Source organism: Dipodomys merriami, unplaced genomic scaffold, assembly GCF_024711535.1.
Source record: "Dipodomys merriami isolate MVZ:Mamm:240054 unplaced genomic scaffold, mDipMer1.0.p SCAF_94, whole genome shotgun sequence".
NCBI lineage: Eukaryota > Metazoa > Chordata > Mammalia > Rodentia > Heteromyidae > Dipodomys > Dipodomys merriami.
The window spans coordinates 4,776,956-4,804,431 of NW_027206557.1; the positions used below are offsets into that span (position 1 = coordinate 4,776,956).

Consider the following 27,476-nt stretch of genomic DNA (forward strand, 5'->3'; position numbering starts at 1 on the left):
TGTGTTCAGAATTCCTTCAACTTTAATTGTGAGAGTAACACTGGGCAGCCATGAGGATAAAATACAGTCCTGGACGCAATCGCAAGGCTGTTTTTTGTTTTGTTTTTGCTTTTTGGTAGGTGGACATGATCGAGTGCTTTCTTCCATTAGTACAGGTTGTCAAAAGTTGCCAAAATGTCCTCATTCCTCGATTGTCTCTTTCTTGCCAGTCTCTTGTCCTTCAAAGAGAGGGTACCTGGCCTCCACGTCTGCCCACGTGATGCTGCCATTAGCCAGATTGCGGACCACGATGGGCAGCTCAGACACCTGGATGAGGGGGAACAACAAGTCCACTTTAGAGTTTCAGAAAGAGATTCTCCCTCAACTCTGAAATCACATAGAGCCAAAGCCTGACTATGAGATGACAGGTCCCTTTAAAAATGGAGTCTCAGCTGAAAGCTGGTGGCTCATGCCTGTAATTCTAGCTGCTCAGGAGGCTGAAATCTGAGGATAGCTGTTCAATGGCAGCCTGGACCACCAGAAAACCAGGAAATGGAGCTGTGGTTCAAAGGGAGAGCACTAGACTTGAGCAAAGCAGCTCAGGGACAGCACCCAGGCCCTGAATTCAAGCCCCACAACCAACAACATCATCAAAAAAATGGAGCCTCCATGTTTCTATGATGCACTGACCCTCTTTGCTACATTAGACCCCCTCCTTCATAGCCTGAGCTCTATTCATCCCAGTCTAGGCTCCTGCTCATCCCAGCACACACAGTTCACCAGCTCCTAGTAATCCAATCCTGCACAAAGCAGTCCAAACTCTCTTCCCTGTCACTTGAAGTTACTTCACATGTGTTAAATTAACTCCCCAAGTCAATAATGTAACTCTTGGAGAATGAAGGAGCCAGCTCTTCTGTTGTCAGCAAATGCAGCCTATCCTCCAGCAATAGTTCTGCTGCAGCAGAAATCTCACTATCTGTCCCTCTTCACTTCTGATTTAGTGAGTTTTGGGTGGAGGTCCTGTCATCAATCCAACAAGTTCCCTGGAAATGCTGTGAATCACAGCCAGATGAGAATGAGAATATGAATCCAAAGTAGCCAGCTCTACAGCTCTATGGGAGTGAGCAGGTAGTTGCAGGAGACTGTTTTTATGCTGGTCCTGGGGCTTGAACTCAGGACTTGGGCATTGTCCCTGAGCTTTTGCTCAAGGCTGGTGCTCTACCACTTGAACCATAGCTCCACTTTTGGCTCTTTGGTGGTTAATTGGAGATAAGAGTTCCCTGGAGGGCTGGGAAGGTGGCTCAGTGGTAGAGCGCTTGCCTTGCATGCATGAGGCCCTGGGTTCGATTCCTCAGTACCACGTAAGCCGGAAAAAAAAAAGCCGGAAGTGGCACTGTGGCTCAAATGGTAGAGTGCTTGCCTTGAGCTGAAGAGCTAAGGGACAGCGCCCAGGCCCAGAGTTCAGGCCCCACGACCAAAAAAAAAAACGTTCTCTGGATGTTCCTGTCCAGGTTGGTTTCAATCTGGGATCCTTGGATCTCAGCCTCCTGAGTAACTAGGATTACAAGTGTGAGTCACAGGCACTTGGCTAATGGTTTTTGTTTCTTTATTAAAAAAACAAACACAAGCCAGAATCAGGTCTGTCTCCAGGAAAGTGAAGCTGGACCTGGCAGCTTGTGCCTGTGATCTCAGGAAACCTTATGTAGGCAAACTGAGACTCAAGTACATGGCTGGGTAGGAAGAGAGACCCTATCCTAAAATAACCTGTGGAAAACAGGGCTGAAGCATGGCTCTGCAGTATCATGTTAGCCTAGCAAGCAAGCATGAGGTCCTGAGTTCAAATCCCAATATCAGCAAAAAACAAAAAACAAAAAAAAACAAGCCACACCAGAAATCTAAGACCTGTGAACTCCATTGGGGGGGTGGTAGGGGAAGCAGTTTTTACCTTTATTTTCCCTACTGTAACTTTTTATGTTGAGTTAAGCATGACAGGCAGTAATAAATACCTGTTTCAAGTTAACAAACCAGCCCAGCACATGTTGGCTTGCGGCCAAAGCAGCTTTCCCCTTTGTTGTTTGCCCCCTCCCATCAATCCCATCAGTAGTTCACTGAGTGAACTACTATTTGCACAAGGTTTTTATATGCACATGTAGACGCTCCTATAGAGATACAAAGAAAAAAATGCCTAAGGCCCTAAAGGCTTGCCAATAAAACTATGGCAACAGCCTCAGGCGGTCACATTTCTCCTGCCCAATAAAGAAACAACTATAAAATCAAACTGTCAAAGCCTGAGCCCAGAGCAATCCAAATGCTATATAATATTAGAGGAGCACTAATGGGTATTTTCATAATTAAACCAAATGTCTTTGGGAACCTGGGCTTTGTCTGATACAAGCTTATCATTAAAACCACAAAGAAAAAAAGCAACAGAAGCATAAATCTATCAATCTCCAACTCCAACCAGGAGAAGCAAAGCACAAAGCTAAGCAAAACACAAAGCTAAGCAAAGCTGAAGATGCCAAAAGAAAGATGTTACCTCTGCCCTGATCTGACGCATGGAGTCTCGGTCCCTCAGAGTTGCTGTGTGAGGGGTTTTGTTCACTGTGTCAAAGTCAATGGTGATGCCGAAAGCCACGCCAATCTCATCAGTCCTAGCATAGCGCCTTCCAATGGACCCAGAGGAATCATCCACTTTATGAGAAACGCCATTCTTGGTCAAAGCTTCCGCTACCCAAAATAAACATAGTATGTTTAAAATAAAATAACATAGAAAGTCTTATCTTCAACTGAGTGAAGTCTGACAAGCCCAGAAAACTTATGAAAGGGATCAAAACATGAGAGTAACAAATGCCAGGTAACAAGTATAAGAGGAACAAAACTCCTGGAGCTTGAGCCTCTGCACCCAATTGAGCAGAGTACTGAAAGGGGAGAAGAGGCGAAGTGGACAGTGCTGACTCCACCACCTCACCTGCCCAGGGCTGAGTGGCTCAGCAGGGGCTGCCCATGTGCCAACTCAGAAGTAATGGCAGTACCACCGGACCCACTGCCCCTTTTGGCACTGAGGGCTCATGGCTACTGGTCCATAGCAGTACCACTCTCCCCTGGGTCCCCAGGGGAAGTCTGCACAAGGGTCAGTGTGAGAAGCCAGGGTCACTCTCAGCCAGACTCTTGGGTCCCTGACTTACCCAGGGCCAAGACACCCTGCTCAGGTACCCTCTTCCCCCAGTAAACAGTGATGAAATCACTCCAGCCGCAGTCACTGGGTCTGTGTGAGGGTGTCACCATGGATTCACTTACACAATTCCTTGACAAATGGCATGAACTCCTGGTTCTGGCTCAGGGGAAGGACGGAACACTTGAATGGAGCCACCATAGCAGGGAAACTGAAGAACTAGATGGTTTAAAAAGAAAAAAGTCCAAATATGTTAGCTCATAAATATCTGAATGTCCCTGAGTGCATGCATATGTAAGCACAACCTCACCATCAATGATAGAAAAATGCCACAGAAAAGCAGCAGAACAACATAGAAACCAGAGGATAGCCAGAACCAGAAGTACCTGACTTCAGCTCTGAATCTGACCCAACTTGTTGGTTTCTTCACATAAAAGGCAGGTCTATGCCACCTGCTCCGCTCTCTTCCCAGGTCTGTTTTATATAAAGTCCAGTAAAATGAGTGAGCTCTGAGTGTCCTAGAGAAACCTCTCACTTCTTTCTATGGGGCCAGCTAATGAATCCCCCCAAAGCCAAATAACAAATAAAATATAAACTCCTTAAGAAAAGACTCCATGAGTCAATGAAAGCAGAAAAGTGTAATTAGCTCACAGAATTTTGGTACAACAGAAATAGTACAGAACAAACCCCTCACTCTGCACACCTATCTATACTGAGAAGTCCAGCCTCCCACACTGCTCCCACATGACGCTTCTGAGTAAGCTGAGCTCAGAGACAGAAAGTGCTCTGTGCAAGACAATCTAGCTGGCCATTTTGGGTTAGAAATGAGAGCTGAAGGCAGTTCTTAAATAATATTTATACAATACTTGAAAGGTAAGCATAGAAAACTTGGAGGGAATCTGTCATGTAAAAACAACCTATGGTCCCCACTCCAAGTTTAATTAACCGTAAATGCCAAGCAATGATGACTATTCTTCTGTGAGCCTTGTACTCCAGAAGTGTGCACGTGACCACCACAGAATGGTGAGGGCCCCTCCTCTCCTCTACCTGCATCATTCTGCTTCCTAGAAGACAAGCAGTCTTTCCAGAAAATATACTGCATGTGTATGTGTGTGTATGCTGGTCCTGAGGCTTGAATTCAGGGCCTAGACACTGTCCCCAAGTTTTTTGCTCAAGGCTAAATAAAACTCTACTACTTGAGTCACAGCTCCACTTTGGCTTTTTTGGGCGTTTTTTTGGTGGTTAATTGGAGCCAAAAGTCTTATGGACTTTCCTGCCCAGGCTGGCTTCCAACTGTAATCCTTAGATCTCAGCCCTCTAAATAGCTAGGATTATAAGCATGAGAAACCAGCACCTGGCTAGAAAATATACTTTTTAAATTTCACTAGCAATGTTTTTCTATCAAATTTATAGGCAAATGGATTAAGGAACCGTGTTAATAATTTAGAAACATTTCTGGCTTCCTGCAGCTTAATCAAATTTTTCTTCATGATGAGATTCTATGCAATTCATAAAACACTGTGATAATTTATTCTTGTTTAGCCCTTATGAAATGCCTATTAAAGTTCATGTCACATCAATCATGTTAGATTCAAGGGAACAACTAGAATTTTTTCTTAAAACCTTTTTTATTAGGAAAAATAACCAGGAAAAGCTCAAAGCAAATCTGGCATCTAAAAAGAGCAGCTACAGTTACATGCATCACCATTTCTCACTTGTACACCTAGCTGGTACCCAAACCCAGGATTTTACTATCACTGCTCAAAGAAGGAAGAGTTGATCCTTCACATCAGGAAAATTAAAGTGATTAAAGAGATTGAAGTGCAACTTCATTAGCCACATATTAGCCAGAGCCTTTAAAACAGTGGTATGGAATCACCCCAGCTCATTCTTCATGGCTCAATGCCCTGGAAAGAACCAGGTTGCCATCCAGCACTGAGCCTCTTAGCTAGCAAATCTTCCTTCAACTAACCTAAGCCTCTCTTTGCTAGCCATCCTCCAGACTGATTTCCCTGGAAATGTCCACCTAGAGGCTCAAGAAGAACAATTTCTACAGACAGAGGTGAGTATGGAAAAGCAAAGCATGGTAGAATGAAGAGGTAAGAATGAGGAGAGACCTTGGCACAGGCCGAAATTTTCTTAATAGAGACTAAAAACAACAAATCAAAGAAAGGTTGGACAAATGGGATTGCATGAAGCTGCAGAGCTTCTGCATGGCAAAAGACATAGCTAGCAAGATCAATAGAAAGCCCACGAATTGGGAGATCTTCACTAGCCATACAACAGACAAGGGTCTCATATCTAAAATATACCTGAGAACTCAAATGATTAAATCTCCCAACAACAAATCATCAAAGAAACAACTTCCCAATAAATAAGTGGGCTAAAGACTTAAAGAGAAACTTCTCTGAAGAGAAAGTAAGAATGGCCAATAGACACATGAAGAAATGTTCAACCTCTCTAGCCATAAAAGAAATGCAAATCAAAACAACATTGAGATACCACCTCACCCCAGTCAGAATGGCTATAATCAAGAATTCTAATAACAACAGATGCTGTAGGGGATGTGGACAGAAGGGAACCTTACTGCATTGATGGTGGGAGTGTAAACTTGTTCAACCACTTTGGAAAGTAGTATGGAGGTTCCTCAAAAGACTCCACATAGAGCTCCCCTATGACCCAGCAATCCCACTTTTGGGCATTTACCCAAATGATCACAAACAAGACCATACTAAAGATACCAACAGGACTATGTTTATTGCAGCCTTATATTTACCATAGCTAAGATATGGAACCAACCCAGATGTTCCTCAGTGGATGAATGGATCAAGAAAATGTGGTATATACACAATGGAATTCCATAATTCCATCAGAAAGAATGACATCACCTCATTTGTTAGGAAATGAAAAGACTTGGGAAAAAATTATATGAAGTAATGTAAGCCAGGCCCAAACAAACATAGGTCCCATGGTTTCCCTTATTTGCAATAACTACTATATGTCTGAGACAAGCAGAAAAGGTCAGGTAAGTTGATGCTAGGTGAAATGAACCCCAAGACAAGTATTCAAATGTTTTTTCTTTCATGCAATTGTTTCTAACATATTTATAAGATGATTTCTTTGTTGCTTTGTATGTCCCTCCCCCACAGTATAATCCCTGTTTTTATGGAGAGGGGAAGGGAAAAAACAAAAGTGTTTAAATAATAGGGATACAGATTGACCCATTACAACAATGAGATGTTCAAAGACGCTATGTCAAAAAACGAACTTTGCAGTTTAGGCAGGAGGGGGTGGGATGGGGAGAAGGGGGTAGCTGAGGAGGTGGGAGGGAAGGGATGGTAGGGGAAAAACAGGAGGAGGCAACAATGCTGGATAAGAAATGTACTCATAGCCGGGCGCTGGTGGCTCACGCCTGTAATCCTAGCTACTCAGGAGGCTGAGATCTGAGGATCGCGGTTCAAAGCCAGCCCGGGCAGGAGAGACCGTGAGACTCCTATCTCCAATAAACCACCAGAAAACCGGAAGTGGCGCTGTAGCTCAAGTGGTAGAGCGCTCGCCTTGAGCTGAAGAGCTGAGGGACAGCGCCCAGGCCCAGAGTTCAAGCCCCACGACCGACAAAAAAAAAAAAAAAAAAAAAAAAAAAAAAAAAAAAAAAAAGAAATGTACTCATTATCCTGCTCATGTAACTGTAACCCCTTTGTAAGTACTTTCACAATAAAAAAAAACTTAATTAAAAAAAAAAAAGAATGAGGAGAGAATGGAAGGCATGGGGCCAGGATACAGATACATCAACATCAAAAGAAAACTTGTGAGAGTTGATGAAGCTTCCTACAAGCCTCTTCATACAAGTCCTGGATGCCAGGAGAGCCATCTCCAGGTATTGTCATTCAATTTGTGATCCGACCATCTCACAAACTGAAATCATGTGGGGTTCTTACTCACAAAGCAAAAAAAGCCCCCGGGTCCCTGAGTGTCAGACATAAAGAATCAATTTCTTTTTTTTTTTTTTTGCAGGGGGGTCAGGTCGTGGGGCCTGAACTCTGGGCCTGGGCGCTGTCCCTCAGCTCTTCAGCTCAAGGCTAGCGCTCTACCACTTGAGCCACAGCACCACTTCCGGCTTTTTTCTTTTTGCTTATGTGGTGCTGAGGAATCGAACCCAGGGCCTCATGCCTGCAAGGCAAGCGCTCTACCACTGAGCCACCTTCCCAGCCCAAGAATCAATTTCTTAAAACTTCAGCATGTATTATCTCTATTCTAAAAGTACCAAGAAAATGTTAATGTGGGTCGTGACAGTTTCTTTGAGTACTGTATGAGTACATATGTCCAGTTAGGTGGGTTTTTTCTTTCTTTTTTTTTTGGCAATACCGGGGATTGAACTCAGCAGCCTCATGCTTGGTCTACTACTTTTACCAGCATCACTTATTTCCAAGGGAAGGTCTGGCTTTATACCCAGACTTGCGACTTGCCTGGGATCCTAGTTGTGCCTCCCTATGTCACTGAGGATGACAAATATGTGCCACTGGGCCCAGCCATTGTGCTTTTCCTGCAGCTAGGACAACAGGTAGATGCCACAGAGCCCAACCAGTGGTGATGAGGCATGCCTGCCTGAGCTTGCCTCAACTGTCATCCTTCATCTCTGCCTCCCCAGCAGCTAGGATTACAGGTTTGAGCCACTGTGACTAATGATGTAGTCAGATTCTATGGGCCTTCTCACAGAATTGAATTTGATGAATTTTTTTTTTCTTTTCTTTTTTGGTACTGGGGATCGAACCCAGGACATTGCACTTGCTAGGCAAGCGCTTTTGCCACTGAGCTACATCCCAGCCCTGATGAAATTTTTTGTACTCCAACTTTCTCCTTTAAAGGTATCATGTTGGAGCCGGGCGCTGGTGGCTCACGCCTGTAATCCTAGCTACTCAGGAGGCTGAGATCTGAGGATCGCGGTTCAAAGCCAGCCCGGGCAGGAGAGATCGTGAGACTCCTATCTCCAATAAACCACCAGAAAACCAGAAGTGGCGCTGTAGCTCAAGTGGTAGAGCGCTCGCCTTGAGCTGAAGAGCTGAGGGACAGCGCCCAGGCCCAGAGTTCAAGCCCCACGACCGACAAAAAAAAAAAAAATAAAGGTATCATGTTTCCAATTTTCTTAAAACAAGAATGCAGCTTGGTGCTGGTGATTCACACCTATAAACCCTAGCTACTCAAGTGGCTAAGATCCGAGGATCACAGTTCAAGTGATAGAGGCTCAAGTGATACAGAACTAGTCTTAAGAACAAAAGCTCAGGGACAATGCCCAGGCCCTGAGTTCAAGCCCCAAGACCAGCTCCCCCACCCCCCAAAAAAAACCCCACAAATCAAGAATGCAGAAAGTATCATTCTGTCTATTAATCCAATATAGTTCTCTAAATACGTCCTGAATTAGACTATACAGACAGCACAAGCAACTAAAACAAGAATAAACCATACCACTGAAAGTTCAAGTAAGATAAACAATCAGGCTGGGAAGGTGGCTCAGTGGTAGAGTGCTTGCCTTGCATGCATGAGGCCCTGAGTTCAATTCCTCAGCACCACATATGCAGAAAAGGCTGGAAGTGGCGTTGTGGCTCAAGTGGTAGAGTGTTAGCCTTGAGCTGAAGAGCTCAGGGACAGCACCCAGGCCCAGAGTTCAAGCCCCACAACCAACAACAAAAATAATAATAATAAAATAAATAAATAAACATTCAGTGCACATATCATTAGTCCATCACAGTGGCTAACAACTAAGTCGTCATTCCTTACCAATGTCTTTCAATAAATGTTACGGTCTGACACTACAAGAAGGACTTACAAGACATAGTGGCTCACCGTTCTCTGCTCATCCCCCTCTCGGATGTGGAATGTGTGTTCAAGCACAGTGTACATGATCCTGCCCAGGCCAAAGGAGGGTTCGATGACACTTGGGACAACTTCTTCCACTGAAGAAAAGAGAAAATCAATGGCACTGTCTCATATACCACAAATCTCCCAAACAATTCTTAGCTCTTAGGGTATCTCTATTCTAGATGCATCTGATCTCTGTACATCAGAACACTGACAAAAAGCTATTCGCTGGCAGGAAATAAGACACCTTTCAGGACAAAGTTGGAGTACAAAAAATTTCACCAAATTCAGTTCTCTGCTAATAGAGCATAAATATGAAAACTTGAGTTACAGGAGCATCGTTCTTGTTGGTTAAGTAATAAAACTGCAGCTGTATAACTCCTACTATCTGCCCTGTCTCTCCAAAATGCCTAAGAAATTGAGCTTTCATTAAGACTTCGATAAATTAAAAATTACCACCATAACTGACATAATTAACAAAAATAATTCCTACCCAGGAACCACCTATGGCTCAGGCCTATAATCCTAGCTACTCAGGAGGTTAAAATCTAAAGATAGTGGTTCAAACCCAGATAGGGTAAGAAAGTCAATTTATCATCCTCCCTTCTCTACCCCCCTACCCCCCAAAAATCTAAGCTTAAGTGGAGCTGTGGCTCAAATGGTAGAGTACTAGCCTTGAGCAAAAAAGCTCAGAGACAGCATTCAGGGCCCAAGGTCAAGCACCAGGCCTGGCATCAAGGAAAAAAAAATCCTACATACAAGTATCCATGGTTCACGTTTTGACTTTTTGAGCTTGTTATCTGGTGTGAGCTCATTTGGGAGCCAGGTTATCATGGCTGTCTCTAACATTCTGGAGTTAGGAGGCCCCTTAGAGGTCAGATTCCATCACATATTATTTCCAGGGGCCCTACAGCCCTCCCCACTGGTGAGACAACCTATGTTACATGGGGAGACCACATTAACTTTCATCTTGAACAGCACTAGGCACTGTCTAGCATTAAGTTAACTGACTGAGCCCTTTATGGGACCAAATCATTTGTCTGAGATAAAGGAGTCATTATCATGTTGCAACCAAATGTTCCTTCTCCTGGTTATAGTGCATTTTGTTTTGATTGTAACTTCTCCACACTCACCACACTAAAGACACATCCTAAGTTGTAGTAATAAGTCTGCCCACACACTATAAAATGAAGAGTAATGACACATTTTAGAAATATAATCAAGAAGTCCAGGAAATGAAAACATGTTTTTGTTGTTGTTGTCATTGGTAGTGGTCGTATTTGGTTTTACTTTTGGAATTTCTATTTTAGGAGGACAAAGGAGAGGTGCAGAAAGGGAGTGAGGAAGGACGAACAAATGCAATCATACTATTCAATATCCACTATGTGGAAAATAAACTATGCAACTCATGGGCAAGGGCAGGAGGGAGAAACTGGGGAAAAGGGAAGGAAAGGGAGACATTGCCCAAAAAGGAAATGCAGCTGGGTGCTGGTAGCTCACACCTGTAATCCTCGCTACTCAGGGGGCTGAGATCTGAGGATACCATTGCAAAGTCAACCCAGGCAGGAAAGTCTGTGAGACTTTTATCTCCAATAAACCACCAGAAAATTGGAAGTGGTGCTAGGGCTCAAAATGGCAGAGTGCTAGCCTTGAGCAAAAAAGCTCAGGGACAGCACTCAGACCCTAAGGTCAAGCCCCATGACAAAAAAAAAAAGTATTCATTACTTGACTTATGGAATGGTAACCCTCTGTACAACACCTTGATAATAACAATAATAAGATGGTATCTAAAAAGAGGATTACAAGGCATTTTCTGCCCATCCTGCTATATCTGAGTTACAGTGAAATTGAGCTCTGCAGAAGCTGCACTAAGATGACAACAGACTCAAGGTCATAGGAGCCTCTCCTCAACCCCAACCCCGCTCACTGGGCCTGACACTGCCTGCCAAAAACAAATGCAGAGGCAGGTTGTCTCATTACCAGCAACAGCTTATGAAACACCTACCACTGCTTCTAGGAGCTTCATTTCAGCCATATGTTACAAAATACAGCATGTAAATCTATAGAATTTGTTCTACAAAAAAAACAGTGGTTTTTTTTAAAGGATCATAAAAGGTCACAGATTTAAATGTCCCTTTTTCTTTTTTTTTTTTTTTGCAGCTCTGGGGATTAGGCAGGTGCTCTATCGCTTATGCCATGCCTCCAGTCCTTTTTTCCCTTGGTTATTTTTGAGGTATGGTCCTACCCTGGGTTGCTGGAGATTGTAGACACACACCATTGCACCAGCACTGCTTCCCCTATAGCTGGATAACAGGCACGTTTCACCCAGGCATTGAGACAGTCCCACAAACTTCCTTTTTATTTATTTTATTTTATTTTTTTGCCTAGGCTGACCTCATTGTAATGCTGATACCTACCTCCCAAAGTAGCCAAGATTACAGGTCTGAGCCACTTTGCCCAGCCTAAATGTTGTTTAATATGTTATTTTGTCAAAAAAGACAGAAGCTCTAGGCTCCATGTTTTGCTCAAGAAAGATTTTCCTCAAAGTTACAAAAAAGTTTTTAATCAAAACTATTCTTCCGGGCTGGGAAGGTGGCTCAGTGGTAGAGTGCTTGCCTTGCATGCCTGAGGCCCTGGGTTCGATTCCTCAGCACCACATAAGCAAAAAGAAAAAAGCCGGAAGTGGCGCTGTGGCTTAAGTGGTAGAGTACTAGCCTTGAGCTGAAGAGCTGAGGGACAGTGCCCAGGCCCAGAGTTCAGGCCCCACGATCAGACCAAAAAACAACAACAACAACAACAAACTATTCTTCCAATGCACTTCAAGCTACAGGAAATAAAAAGAGCGGTATTGGAAATTACCTTTCAGTATGAGCACACATTTAGGAAAAGAAATAAACAAAAAACAGGCACTGTCTTAAAAATATTCACCAAATTTATGGCTGTGGTATTAGAATTCCTGTATTCTCTTCAAATTTTCTACAAGATGGTAATTTCATAAAACCTTAAATAAATTCAGAAGATTTCTTGTTTGCTTATTATTTTTATAAATTTACCATATAGTGTTTTCTGGAATCTCTTCACACTGACCATGTCTTTTGTTAACTGAAATGTTTTTCCTTCAGTTTCAACAGTGAATTCCCTATAAAACACACATTACATATTAGTTAAAACATGTCCCAGTGCCTGAAAGTTTTACAGATTAATAAACTGCTTTTCATTTTGTGTATAGCACAGCTCAGTCAATTCTTTATTTCATAAGAAACACCAAATTAAGTATGACCCTATGAATGGCACACAGTAACATTCTAGAGAAGTAGTCACAAATTTGACTAGTTCTATAAAACTGCACATATGACTTAATAAAGTCTGTTGGTAAAATGCTCTTCTCAATACTGTCCAAACAATGGACAGCAAGCCAGCTTGTCAGCTTACAAAAATAGTCCCAAAGCTCCCACAAAATTTCCAAAATAAATGGACATGGTGATAAAGATAGCTGAAAAGAAGTTTAATGATTGAGATCAATGTAAATTATCTCCCCCACACTGCTGGCTGTCATATGTTCATTTCCTCAGAGACATCCATTTGGTTTTAGACTGCAAGAAATCACCATTACAAACCACTTCATGTAACAGTGACATTTCAGCTTGTTTCCTCATATAATGAAGATCTGCTTGGATTTCTCAGGCCTTCCAGCAACTCAGAACTAAGAAAGAGCGCCCCCATGTGGTACTAGCTCTTCCCACAACTGCACTTTGCTGGTTGACTTAGTAGGCCCTGCTTCACAGCTCCTCCTGGAATGTGTGCAGACATTTGAGGTGCCCCTGCCCACAGAACCAGGTGTTAAGTCAGTATCCTGTGAACACAGTGCAGCTCAGGTAACAGCAACAAAACAGCTTCAGTCAGGAAGCAGATGGCTGGCTGACTTGTTTGTAGATAACAATGAAGAGATGCGATTTTGTGCTGCTGTCCATTACATAAGGAACATTCTGGAAGACTACAGCAGGAGTAGTTTTCCTGCTGAGATGGTAAGTGCCTTCAGTTTGAAAAAGTTGATCTTACTATACTGCTCATGCAAGCAACATGCACAGCCCAGAGGTTTCCCTGGGTCCTTACTTTTCTGACTCTAGCCCAGTCAACCACTTCCTGGCTATCCTTCACTGTGAACCAGACTGCCTTAAAGATATAAGCTCTTGTTTGAGGCCTCTTTTATTAGCCTAACTTTGATGAAAAGATCAACAACCTTTCTCTGTAAAAGCCCAGATATGACATATTTCAGGGTTTGCAGACCCTATTTCTTCAGTCTTTGTGTTTGTTTTGTGTATCTGTTCTTTTAGTAAACAATTCCACGAAAATAAAAACCATTCTTAGTGAGAGGAGTGCATTAAAAAGGAAGAAATTTAAAGTATAAAGAATGTATATTCTGGTTATTAGAATGTGTTTTATAAAGGGCAATTACACTGAGTAATAGTCTGATACCTTCTAAATTCCTGTTAACTTCTTGTTACTGAGAGAGGTGCAGAAATCTCCACTAATTGTGAAATCTGTCTATTTTTTCCATCTATTTTATCTACTTTGCCTCATATATTTTGAGGTTCTATTGAGGCTATTATTTTCATGAAGAATTTTTACCTTTTCAATTTTAAACCTATGTATAATCATTGTAGTAAGTTTCCTACAGACAACATTTAATTCAGTCTTGAACAGTGTGTGCGTGCGTGCGTGCGTGCGTGCGTGTGTGTGTGTGTGTGAGATTAGGTACTATCCCTAAGGCATTTTTCTCAAGGATAGTGCTCTACCACTTGAACCTCAGCTCCACTTCTGACTTTTTGTTGGTTAACTGGAAATAAGAGTCTCAAGGACTTTCCTGCCTGGGCTGGTTTTGAATCATGATCCTCAGATCTCAGCCTCTTGAGTAGCTAGGATTACAGGCATGAGACACCAGCACCCAGACAGGCTTGAACTTTTTAATCAGACTGTTTTATTAATGTAACTACTGCTATTTGGGGTTTAAATTGACCACCTTGATAGTTAATTCATTCCTACTTGTCCAATTTCTTTGTTCCTTTTCTTGTCTTCTGGAAGTATATCTTACCTCAAATTTTATTACGTTATGCCCCTTTGGTCTGCATATGCCCCTCCCCCCCCCCCCCCCCCCCGCACTCACAGGTAAGATATTCTAGAGTTTACTATGTGCATTTTTTAAATTCAGCATAGACTCATTCCAAATAATTGTAACACTTCATATATACTATTTGGTAATACTAATGTGAAATTGAATATACAATATATATATATAGCAACAACATATTCCCAATTCTTCCCACCATTTGTGCTATTAATGACTTACTTTACTCCATAAAAATTACACGTTTTATTAATTTTGCTAAATTCGTTTTGTCAGAAACTATAAGCCACTGCCAGACCACTTGCCAATAGTTCATGCCTGTAATCCTAGCTACTCAGGAGGGTGAAATCTGGGGATCATGGTTTGAAGCCATCCTGGGCAAAAAATCTATAAGACTCATATCCAATTAGCCAGAAAAAGTCAGAAGTGGAGCTGTGGCTCAAGTAGCAGAATACTAGTTATGAGAACAACAGCTCAGGAACAGTCCCCAGGCACGCGCACACACACCCACACACCCACCCACACCAAACCATATGGTAGGGGAATGGAAGCTTTGTTGTTTTTTTTAAAAAAAATACGAATTCTATATTAGGAAAAAATATTTTAAAAGTATAAGAGAAAATTCTTAAGTTCTACAGAGTATAGAAATATAAATATGCCCCAAGAACTTAGGAGCTTTAGAAATAAATTTGTGGTAAACATTTTCTCTCCCTCCTTTCCTTTTGTGGTGCTTAAAATCAGGCTTTTGTGCATCAAGAAAAGACCTTTACATTCCATTTCAAAGCTATTTCCAGGTTGACACAAAGATCCCAGCGAAGACAGTTTACATGTAGCCAAGAGATATCTGTTACCTGCAACAACAACAAAAAACTACTAAAGATACACAAGAGGATCGCAGTTTGAAGCCAGCCTAGGCAATTAACCACCAAACCAGAAGTAGAGCTGTGGGTCAAAGTGGAAGAGTGCTAGCCTTGAGCAAAAAGAGCTCAGGGACAGTACCCAGGCCCTGAGTTCAAGCCCTACAACCAACAAAAAACAAAAAAATAAAAATAAAAAGCTAAAGAAGCTAATCTCACCCTACCTTTCAGAACCTGACAAAGTATATTCCTGCTAAAGCCCATGTAAAAATAAACACCTTCCAACTCACCCTTTCTCATTCAGCAGCATCTCCATTTCTGTAATGTAACATTCATCACAGGCAGCGAGGTACTCCATCACCAGCTTTGCATCCTTCTTATATGCCTTACCAACTGCTCCCTTACTGGGTTCAAACTGAACAACATTCACTGTTCTGTATGCAACAGTCAAGGAGTCACAAAACACAGCACCACCTTAGTATTGTAAAAAATAATCTTGAAATCAGTCCACTTAAAACCAGTTCTTAAAACTCTATTCTGTCTTTTCTGGTTTGTGTGCAAGATGAAACAATTGTATACAAACTTACCTGACAAACCTCACTTAACAGTAAGGAAACACTACTAGTAGAGCCCTTTTCACTTACAGTGATTTTATACAGGGATATTATCTGGTCAACAACATAACCATACTCACATCCCAGAACTTCTAGTAACAATTTATTCATTTCTAAAAAACACAATATAGCAAAGTCCATACACTGTTCACTGGTCTACCCTAAGAGGCCAGCTCACCACCTCAGTGCCTGATAAATTAGGAACACTTCTACTTTTCTACGTTTCAGACAAAATTAACTAAGTTACTTTATTTATCAAAAAAAGACACTCATTTAGTCAGTCACCAGTGGCTCACTTCTGTAATCCTAGCTATTCAGGAGGCTGAGATCTAAGGATTACAGTTCAAAGCCAGCCGGGACAGGAAAGTCCATGAGACTCTTATCTCCAATAAACCACTAGAAAACCAGAAGTGGAGCTGTGGCTCAAGTGGCAGAGCACTTGCCTTGAGCTGAAAAGCACAGGACAGCTCCCAGGCCCAGAGTTCAAGCCCCACAACCAACCAAAAAAAAAAAAAAAAAACCAGACACTCATGTTATAGAGAAGGAATATGCACCAGGTGTCTTTTGTGGGAGAGCATACAGGAGCCTACCTAGAGGAAATACCCAAGGACAACTGGGTGGCACGCAAAAGACCTTGAGAGAATTTCTAATGTGTTTGTTCAGTGGGCCAAAGACAAACTAACAAATTGTGGAGCCCTGAGCTTGGGATGAATGACAGGAAGGATATGGGTTCTTTAAGTGGTTTCTCCGCCACTAGGGGCACTTTGGTAGCTTTCGCATGACAGGAGAGGTCATAACAGGAACGATCAGCACATCCCACAATCTCAATCCAGCCCTAAAAAGAAGCAGGGTGAATGAGAACATTTTAACAATCCCCATCCAGCCCTAGGAAGAAGCAAGGTATATGAGAACATTTGTAACAAACCCCATCCAGTCCTTAGAAGGAGCAGGTCTATGAAAACATGTCGTTCACAATGGCTTTGTTCACACAAGAATGCAGACTGTAACTGACTCTTTCAAACATTCAAGGATAATTTAGTTACAACACCTCCCATCTGATTTTCTGATTTTACAGATTTTTGAAATAAAAATAATTTCAGATATTAGGCTCACCACCATAAAAGAATCTAACTCCTACTGTATACAGGTGGTCTTATTTATCTGATTGACATTGTCATATTTCAACTGTGGTGTAAACTAAACAAACTGTCTAAACTAACAGATTATATTAATTGTTTCCTAATCCCAACAGATTGTAGTGTTTTTAAATCCCATAAAGTAAAACACATTAAGACCAACAGTATTGAGATTCATGTATATTATGTTAGTATGCATATGTGTGTAATTCATAGGCCTATGTGGCTACAAAACAAAAAACAACAGGGGCATATGACAGAGAATGTAGGCTACAAAACCCAAAAGATTCATTTCTTGGCACTGAATGGAAACAATCCATGATATACATGGGGAAGAGGTGTACGGTTGGAAATGGCAGGTTTAGCCCTGTGGTCTCTATGTGGCTAAAGAGGTTTTCAGGTACCTTGTCACAGAATCAGCTACCACCACAATGTCTCATTCTAAGCTTTGTGCTCAGGCTCAGATTCAGGGGAAGGGCTGGGACTCAGAGGGAATATAACCTATAGACATCTGAATTTATTTATTTATTTATTTATTTATTTATTTAGGTCGGTTGTGGGGCTTGAACTCTGGGTCTGGGTGCTGTCCCTCAGCTCTTCTGCTCAAGGCGAGCGCTCTACCACTTGAGCCACGACGCCACTTCCCGTTTTCTGGTGGTTTATTGGAGATAAGAGTTTCACAGACTTTCCTGACTGGGCTGACTTTGAACTGCGATCCTCAGATCTCAGCCTCCTGAGTAGCTAGGATTACAGGCATGAGCCACCAGTACCCCGCTAGACCACTGAATTTTTACTAAATAAGTGGAATGTGTTCAAGATCAAATCTACTAGTTTATCTCCTAAGTTAACAAAAAAATACTCTTGAAGCTGAGAGTACTGCAACTTCCTTGACTCAACCCTATGGCCATGTGCAATGAAGCTAAGAACACTAAAACTTCCTTGACTCAGCCCTATGGCTATGTGAAATGAAACTAAGAGCACTGAAACTTCCTTAACTCAGCTCTATGGCTGTGTGCACTGAAACTTCCTGGACTTAGTCCTACGGCATGTACACTGCTTGCCAGAAAGCTATCAGGAGCAGGCTGTCCCACCTGATCTCCACTCGGGATACTACCCCCCTTCATGGTAGCTCATACCTGTGCCACCTCATCCTTAAATGTTCTGTGTAAGGTACTCCTCGAATCCCACAGGTCTCTTCCTGTTACACAGAGCAGCCCTCTCCCTCACAAGAAAGCAAGGATCAACTGCAGTTTCTGTTTTGTTCTAAAAGGTTATCTCCTGCCAAGTTTTATTGACTCACACCTGTAATCCTAGCTATTTAAGAGGTTGAGATCTAGCCGGGCACTGGTGGCTCACGCCTGTAATCCTAGCTACTCAGGAGGCTGAGATCTGAGGATCGCGGTTCAAAGCCAGCCCGGGCAGGAGAGACCGTGAGACTCCTATCTCCAATAAACCACCAGAAAAAAACCCGAAGTGGTGCTGTAGCTCAAGTGGTAGAGGGCTCGCCTTGAGCTGAAGAGCTGAGGGACAGCGCCCAGGCCCAGAGTTCAAGCCCCACGACCGACAAAAAAAAAAAAAAGAGGTTGAGATCTGGGGCTGGGAAGGTGGCACAATGGTAGAATGCTTGCTTTGCATTCATGAGGCCCTGGGTTCGATTCCTCAGCACCACAAAAGCCAAAAAAGCCAGAAGTGGTGCTGTGGCTCAAGTGGTAGAACGCTAGCCTTGAGCTGAAGAGATGAAGGTTAGCACCCAGGCCCAGAGTTCAGGCCCCACAACTGACAAAAAAAAAAGAGGTTAAGATCAGTAGATCATGGTTCAAAGCCAGCCCAGGCAGGAAAGTCTGTGAGAGTCTGATCTCCAACTAACCACCAGAAAACCAGAAGTAGAGCTGTGGCTCAAAGTGGTGGAGTACAGTGCTAGCCTTGAGCAAAAGAGCTCAGGGACAGCACCTACGCCCAGAGTTCAACCATACAACCAAAAAAGAAAAAAAAGGCCTTCTCCTATCTGATCTACTCTGGTATAAAGTTCCCACTGAGTAATTCTGATACCCACTTTCCCACCGCTGTGGGAACCAGGCCACTCTCTACTCACATAGGAGGTTTTAGACTCTGCATCCCAGCAGTCACAGGCATAGTGGGCCATCTCGTTCTCCATATGCTGCCGGAAGCGGAGCTTATCTGGAGAAACGCCAACCTTCGTGAGGTAGAGGTAGATGCGGCCAATGAAATAACCCAGCACTGAGTTGTTGATCACACCCTAAATCAAAAGCAGGAAAGTATGAAGCAAGGAAGAAAAAAATCACATTAATACTTTTGAAGCCAAGTATCATTTTCTATTAACTTCTAAAACAAAACACTTGATATACCTGGTTAACTGTTTATTCTTGCTTACCCAGAATGTAATTTTGGTTATTTTTAAGAGTTGTTCATTCATATAAGTTAATAATGAAGTTCAAAATGTCCAACATACTCACCAGAATCAGCAAAACTTCAGCCTCTGACCACACTCCTTCTAATCCACAGCACAAGAATGATAGTCCTAACAACTCTAAAAATGGCAGACATTCCCTTCTGAGCAGATCAAACTGAAGGTACATGAAGGATTTTAATGGGTCTGTGTCCACTGAAATTCAGATACCCAAGACAGTAGATGTAATCTACAATTTTAGTACCAGACAGATCCAGAAGCCATCTAGCTTCCCTCCTTCCACTGCAGAGGTCTTCCTGGTGACAAAACTAAGTCTCACCGAGCCTCGTACTGAAAACTTTCAGAGCCACAAGAAGGCTCACAGCTCCCTAAGGAACATCATCCTATCTCACTGGCAGCCACTGCTGCAGAGGATCTTACCCACCCATTTCTCTAGGTGATTAAAAATTCTGCCATGTGCTATGGGAAACACAACAGGGTTTAGAATCCAAAGGGCTTGTTTTCCCCAAGTGGTAAATTTTGTTAAATGCAGAATCAAGTTGTTTCCCTAAATATTTTTTTCATGTTAGCTCAATGGCCCAGAAATGGGACATTCAGAATCTTTAACTTAAAGTTTGCATAAAAATAAGAATTATAAATTCTGCATAAGAATAAATACTATATAGGGACTGAGGTTGTAGTTCACTGACAGGACACTTGCCTAGCTTGCATAAAGCCCTAGGTTTGATCCTCAACAATGTAAAAACAAAACAAATGAAAATAAAAGCTAAAATGACTGGTAAAATATTTTGTCACCCACTACACAAAGAATTATACTAAGTGGTGCAAACTCTGAATTGCTATAATCTAAATTAAGTTACCTCCAGAATCTTACCTGTTCAACAGCATCCCCTAGGCGCATTTTCCGAGCAGACTGTCCGCTGACTTGGGCTTTTGCTGAATATAAATACAGGTAGAGGTCAGCTACATTCTGAAACTTGGGATGGTCTTTCTCATTGGGATCAACAAAGTGCTCAATCTCTGCCATTGTGAATTCTCTGAAAGCAAAAATTCAAAGGATAAAATCTGTTGTGTAAAATACAACCTAGGAGGCTCTCATTTTCAACCATGGTCTATCCTGACTAACCATACTACCTATCCCTACCAAGCAATTAGCTTCCTAAGGAAATGATCAAGTGATTTTTTTTTTTTTTTTTGTAAAAGGAGGTAAAGTTTATTTTGGCAAATGGATTCAGGGGCTTCAGTCTATCATCAATTGGCAGTACACCAGGAGCATGTGGTGGAGCAAAACTATTCATGTCATGGCAGCCAGGAAGCAAACCGAAAAGGCCAATGTCTCACATATCCCTTTTAAAAACACACCCCCAATGATGTAACATCCTTTCACTGGGTCCCTTCTCCTTAAAGGTTTTACCACTTTTCCATAACATCACAGACTAGCAACCATGACCTTAACACATGGGCATCTTGGATGATCAAGTGATTTCTGGGAGGAGATTTTTTTGGGAGGAATAGGAGAATGAGGAGGAGGAGGAGGAGAACATCTCAGGAGCTCACTATTTAAAATAATGGCAAACCTTTCTGAAATATTAACTCCTTCCTTCTAGCCATATCCAAAAAGATTATTACTTGTAACTGAAAATAGTTTGTTTTTTGTGTGTGTGCTGGTCCTGGTGCTTAAATTCAGGGTCCAGTACCACTTGAGCCACAGCTCCACTGCCAGCTTTGTGGGAGGTTTTTTTGGTAGAGGGCGTTGGGGGGTGCTTAACTGGAGATAAAATTCTCACAGACCTTCCTCTCCCAGGCTGGCTTCAAACTGCAATCCTAAAATCAAGCCACCAGTGCTCAGCTTGAAAATAGTTTTAAAATGGCGAATAATATAGCATTTAATATTAAGAAAATACAAGTAGGTGTTGCACACACTAAATAGAGATGCTGAATAGTGACAGCCAAAGAAAATGGTTCTTCTCAAAATATGAGCAGGGCTTTTCATCACAATATGAACAAAATGAAGCAACAGATATTTACTTTTCATGGGATGGGAAATTAAAAAGTTAATTGATATGTCTTCTATACCACTTTGATTCCTTTTTTCAATGAGATAAACAAGCGATTGATAATGGCACCATACAGCTGGCTTCTTTAGAGTAAGAGCTCTAATAAGGTGTTATTCAAGGCACAAACTGAACAAACCAGCCATCAGGCTCACTATGTAATGATGAAATAAATAGCACATAGCAATGGTTTCTCAAAGAGACTTCTTCAAATGGCAATTAGTAAATGTTGCAGGGCCAGGGCAAGTGTTTTAAATAAGCTTATGAATCAAAATCAAATCTCTAAAAAAAAAAAAAAAAAAGGCATGACTTTTGCTGTGTACTCTCATAACTATTTCAGAAGCAATGAAAAACTGCTGAAAGGCAACCTAAAAACACTTGAAATGTATTGCAAAATAGCTTTAATTTTTAAATTTCATTTCCTAATGGCATCAGCATCTATTTCAACAGCTATCAAACATCTGTGCACACTGGTATGTGAGATGCATGAACAGTTTGTTCTCACTATAACTGGACTGACAAGAACTGAGCAGGCCGGATACAAAAAAGGCTCTACACAGGATCCCCAAAAAGTTTCTGTTTCCGTCATTAAATCTTAGCACAATGATGATAGTTACAATGCATCATATACTTGAATCTTAAGTATTCTTATCAACATAAAAATAAATTTTTAAAAGTAACTATATGAGTGATGGACATGTTAATTAGTCTGCCTGTGGTAACCATTTCACTATGTATTAAAGCATCACCTTATTTACCTTGAAAAACAAAAAGGCTACACCCAGACTCTGGAAAACAAAATACACATGGACCAGGAAGGTAGAACCAACCAATCGAAATAAAGTAAAACTTTAAAGAGCTTTTTATGAACCATGTAAACCTTCTAACACAAACAAAAGGAATTACAGCTTTAGAAAGACTAGTTACCTGATACCTCTCATCAAGAAAAAACCACAGCACTAAACAAGCCAAGCCAATCGTAACTCCCATCAAGAGTCAACTCAACCCATGAAGAGTGGCTGACCTGTTCTGGAACTTACAGAAATGCATTACAAAACCAGCCAAACTCCAGACAGGACACAGATAAAAAAAAAAATGACCAACAGGCCAGAAAGCCACAGGACCTCTCTACCAGTTAATTTCTGAGATCATTGCCCAGTTCTAAACTGGTTTTTCTATTTCATAACCTTATATTCAGTCCTTTTAAAATCTTACCACTGCTAAGACTGCAAATCTTTTCCAAAACACTGGATTTAAACAAAGTTAGTGTTACCCAGCCCCCAAGAATTGGGAAAGCACATCTGTCAGATAGAAGAAAACAAAAGACAAAAACAAAAACAGAGGGGCTGGGAAGGTGGCTCAGCGGTAGGGTGCTTGCCTTGCATGCATGAGGCCCTGGGTTCAATTCCTCAACAGCACATAAACAGAAAAAAATGGAAGTGGCGCTGTGGCTCCAGTGGTAGAGCGCTAGCCTTGAGCTGAAGAGCTGAGAGACAGCGCCCCGACCGAGTTCAGGCTCCATGACTGGCAAAACAAAAAACAAAAAAACAGAAAAACCCAGACAAAGGGAACTACAGACTCAAACCTGACAAGTCTGTTGTTATTACACCAGGTTAAAGTTTCTGATTACTTCCTCCTACATGAAAGCCCAGAAGTGTTATTCTTATCCCTTTCTCTAAGGTGTGCCTATCTTTTCTCCATAAACTTGAGAGACCACAGGCCCGAAAGTACTCCAGACCTCCTAAGATCAGGAAGGAGTCAAGGGGTGGGGTTGGGGCGGGGGGCTGGGGAGCCTCTAGTGAGGTGGGGGGGGAGGGGAAGGAAGAGTGGATACTATGACTGAGTTCTCTCAAATTACAGCAAGAAAGGAAGGGAATAGGTGGATGCTGGAGCCAGGAGAAGACTTCCGGAGCCTAGAAAAGCTAACTATGGCCATACAACCTATTTTTATAGCGAATGTATCACTCAAAGAGCTGATTAAGAAAGAAAATGACAGCAATCACAGAAAACTTCAGTCATAGTAAGTTTCTAAGTAAAACTACACAGTGCCAATATGTCACCCAAACACTCTGGACACCTCAGACTGAAGCAGACTTGAACAGAGACCAGCATGTGGCTGAGCTAGAGTAAATGAGAGAGCATGTGGCCCATGTCATAAAAGCTCCCACAAATCTGAAGATTGTGTCCAGGAGACCTACTGGTTACTGAAACACATTCAGCAATGCTGTCTACCCTGGCACCTCCAATGAAAAGACCTCTCGTAATCCCCTCCCTCCCAATGCCACTGCCAGGGCTGCCTTAGTTATCACCTGCCACCCCATCTGCCACTGCCAGGGCTGCCTTGGTTGAGATGTCAAGATCTTGACCTCCTCAAAACAAGTGACAGGCAAGAAAAGACCATTAAAAGCAGGTAAGAAGCTTGAGTCATGTCCCACCCTCCTTGCTTTTAAGTTCATGTTCCTCATGCCAAATTGCCAGTCAGGTCACATTTGGAGATTACAAGTGTAAAGCCTGCTTCCTGAAGAAGACCAGTTAGCCCACATTCGAGATGAAAGCAGAATATTTCAAAACAGCAAGCTTTCATCTCCAGTTCAGTCTAAGAGCAGTACCTGACTCGGATCAGTCCAGACCGAGGAGAGATTTCATTTCGAAAGGAATTTCCAATCTGGGCAGCAGCAAAAGGCAACTTCCCTTGGTTGAATTCCAAAAGTCGTTTGAAGTTCAGGAAAATTCCCTGTGCGGTTTCTGGTCTCAAATATCTATAAATTAAAGCAAAGCAGCCTGTTATAAACAAAGAAATGGTATTTTCTAACAAATCTGAAATTCTCGACTGAAGTGTGTGTGTGTGTGTGTGTGTGTGTGTGTGTGTGTGTGTGTGTGTGTGCGCGCGCGCATGTGTATGTATGTGTATTTGCCAGTCCTGAGGCTTGAACTCAGGGCCTAGACATTGTCCCTAAGCGCGTGCGCGCGCGCGTGCGTGCGTGCGTGTGTGTGTGTGTGTGTGTGTGTGTGTGTGTGTGTGCGCGCGCGCGCCAGTCCTGCGGCTTGAACTCAGGGCCTAGACATTGTCCCTAAGCTTTTATATTCAGGCTAGTACTCTGCCACTTGAGCCACAGCTCTCTTTCCAGCTTTTTTGGGGGAAGGGGGTGGGGGTAGTTAGTTGGAGATAAGAGTCTCATGGGCTTTCCTGCCTGTGCTGGCTTCAAACCACAATGCTCAGATCTCAGCCTTCCGAATAGTTTATTATAGGCATGAGCCACTAGCGCCCAGCCTGGATTGAAATCTTAAAAGTCTCAAATATTTGATGCATAAACCCTAAAAGTAAATTTCGGAAAGACATTCTACAAAAGTGAGTATTTACGTGGCACACATTAGAATGTGGGCCGAGAAACTGACAGGACACCACCATTTCATTACCGCAGGTCAATGTCTGTGGGAGCAGCCATCAACACAGAGGCAAATGACAAGCTTAATTTCTTTAACAGAGGCCTAGCCCTCTTAACCACACAGTAAAACTATGAGGCCAATAAGTCAGTGTGGGCTAAGGGTTATAACAGGGTTCCCAAATCTCATCATCATCCCAAGCAAGGTGCAGGCTACATATACCTATACCTTCTAATATAATAGACAATTGGGTGCATGTCTATTTAAATTTAAATTAACTAAAATAAAAATAATCTTAAAACTCAATTCCTCAGAAGTACTAATCTGCTTTCAAGAGATCAATAGCCACATGTGGCTAGTGGCTATCATACTGAAGACATCGCAGAACCTTTCCATCATTAAAGAAAGTACCACTGATGTGAGCAGGGCTGGGCTATATGAAATATTTCTTTAGTGGTGCTACATTTGAACTCAAGGCTCTCTGCTTGCTTAGCAGATATTTGGGTGAAGGCCACAGCCCTTTTATTGTTATTTTTCAAATAGGGTTTCATGTTTATACCTGGACAGGTCTGGATTGCTATGACAGGCATGTACTACCCCACACAGAACTTACTGATTGAAACACAGTCCTGTCAAGCTTTTGCCAGGCTGGTACAATCCTCCCAAATCTCTACCTGCTGAGTATGTAGGGCTATAAATGTGAGCCACCATGTCCAATCTAGACTAAATAATTTCTAAAGTATACTTCAGCAACAAACTCGATTAAAAAAAAAAAAGACAATCATATTTTGACTGCCCCTTCTGTCCCATGCAACAATTATCAGAAGACACAATGATCACAAACTTGTGTTTTTATTTTTTGGAAAAATATATACACTAAAAAAATTGTATTCACAGCCGGGTGACAATGGTTCAAGCCAGTAATCCTCGCTACTAAGGAGACTGAGATCTGAGGATTACGGTTCAAAACCAGCCCAGGCAGGAAAGCACAAGACTCTTATATCCAATTAACCACCAGAAAACTGGAAGTGGCACTGTGGCTCAAATGGCAGTATAACACTCACTTTGAGCTTAAGAGCTGAGGAACAGCACCCAGGCCCAGAGTTCAAGGCCCACAACCAACAAAAAAATTGTATTCACAAAGTATTTAAGAATGTCTGTCATCATCTCTTTTTATATATTTACCTGCAATCCGTGAATAAGCAATACCTACCCAGGCATGTTTCCTCCAGGCCCAATGAAGGTCTTGAACATTAAGTTAAAAGGTACTGGAGGAGAAAGATCATTTCCAGTAGTAGGAGATTTTACATTATAGTTCACAAAAAGATCCCCAAGTTCTTGTTGTCCATAGTTGTCGAGCTAAAGGACACATCAAGAAAGTAATTAGTGTAAAAATGGAGAAAAGAAAGTATTTATAGGATGTGAGGGCGATCTGGCTGCAACATCTGTCACCCCACTGATCGCCAGGGTTGATTCGGTTGATCTGGCTGGCTAGGCAAGTTTCCCCTTCCTCCCTCACTGCTCCATGTGTGTCCTTCCTGAAGCTGCATGCTCGGTTGAAGAAGACTACCATCCCCAATAAAGTAGGACTGGTCTTTGGTCAAAGGTTCATGAGTAGCTGCGCTCCCCTGCTAGAACCTCCAAACAAGCTCTCAAGAAAGCATTTATACATACATACATATATATATGTGTGTGTGTATATATATATATGTATATATATGTATGTGTATATATATGTATGTATGTATGTATGTATGTGTATATATATATATATATATATAAAGAGAGAGAGATAATTCTAGTCACTGCTACAACTCACACAAAACTGAAGAACCTAAGATGTGACCTAACCTTCAGAAAATTCATATTAAAACTATAGTCAGATAACACACATCCTATTTTCTTTTCTTTCTTTTTTTTTCTTTCCTGGTCATGTGGCTTAAACTCTGGGCCTGGGTTAGTACTCTACCTCTTGAGCCACAGCACCACTTCCAGTTTTCTGAGTGGTTTATTGGAAATAAAGAGTTTCATAGACTTTCCTGCCCAGGCTGGCTTTGAACTGAGATGCTCAGATCTCAGCCTGCTGAGTAGCTAGGATTATAGGCGAGAGCCACCAACGCCCAGCTACTTCTTTTTTTCTAAGAAATTAAACACATTGGGTGGGGGGAGAGGGGAGGCTGGGAAGGGAGGTGAAGGGTAAACAAAGGAGGAGGCTGCAATGCTTGGTAAGAAATGTATGCATTATCCTGCCCATGTAATTGTAGCCCCTCTGTACAGTATGTTCTCAAATAAAATTGAATTAAATTAAAAAAAAAAAAAGAAATTAAACACATTTATAGGTCTGACTTGAAATTCATATACCCACCATTCCACAATGACAAATACAGCAAAATACATCTTGTTCAGTTATAATTACAAATTGGCAAGAATCTGAAATCATGTATGTAAATTTCCAAGGCTGAATTTTATGACTCTGAACAACTCTAATCCTATCTAGTAACTTAACTGTATACAACTTCCTTTCCTCTAGATATTAAGCTATGTCCTAGTCATCTGTGCATCTTCCAATGGTCTGTCATTCTACAAACTGATACTCAAAGCCAAACTCTCTAAAATGATGAATAAATTCCTACTTAAGAATTCCAAATAACTATGACAAATAACCTAGAAAGAATACAATTCATCACCACATAAAACTGAGGCTCCAGGGTCAAAAAGAGCTGGTACACCTCCAATGCTACCAATTATGGGCTAATTAAACATTAATTTAATATGTAACTTTCCTGATTCTGTATTATGTAAAACAAAGAGAATACAACCTACCCCACTAAAGAGGGCTACTGTAAAGATTAAGTAAGATATGAAGAAAAT

The 27,476-nt window shown here is 41.8% G+C and overlaps 1 protein-coding gene across 1 annotated transcript in view; it reads right to left on the minus strand.

Annotated features, from left to right (window-relative positions):
* The window catches only part of Gars1 (glycyl-tRNA synthetase 1), a 45,155-nt gene continuing 17,679 nt past the window's right edge, over positions 1-27,476 (minus strand). The window contains exons 7-17 of the mRNA XM_070014245.1: positions 25,819-25,964; positions 23,831-23,980; positions 20,042-20,204; positions 18,832-18,996; positions 16,330-16,438; positions 15,280-15,424; positions 12,061-12,146; positions 8,993-9,102; positions 3,277-3,370; positions 2,516-2,706; positions 1-306 (exon numbers count right to left, since the gene is read on the minus strand). Of these exons, the coding sequence (XP_069870346.1) occupies positions 181-306; positions 2,516-2,706; positions 3,277-3,370; positions 8,993-9,102; positions 12,061-12,146; positions 15,280-15,424; positions 16,330-16,438; positions 18,832-18,996; positions 20,042-20,204; positions 23,831-23,980; positions 25,819-25,964 (1,485 nt within the window). The 3' untranslated portion in view covers positions 1-180. The remainder of the gene's footprint in view (positions 307-2,515; positions 2,707-3,276; positions 3,371-8,992; positions 9,103-12,060; positions 12,147-15,279; positions 15,425-16,329; positions 16,439-18,831; positions 18,997-20,041; positions 20,205-23,830; positions 23,981-25,818; positions 25,965-27,476) is intronic.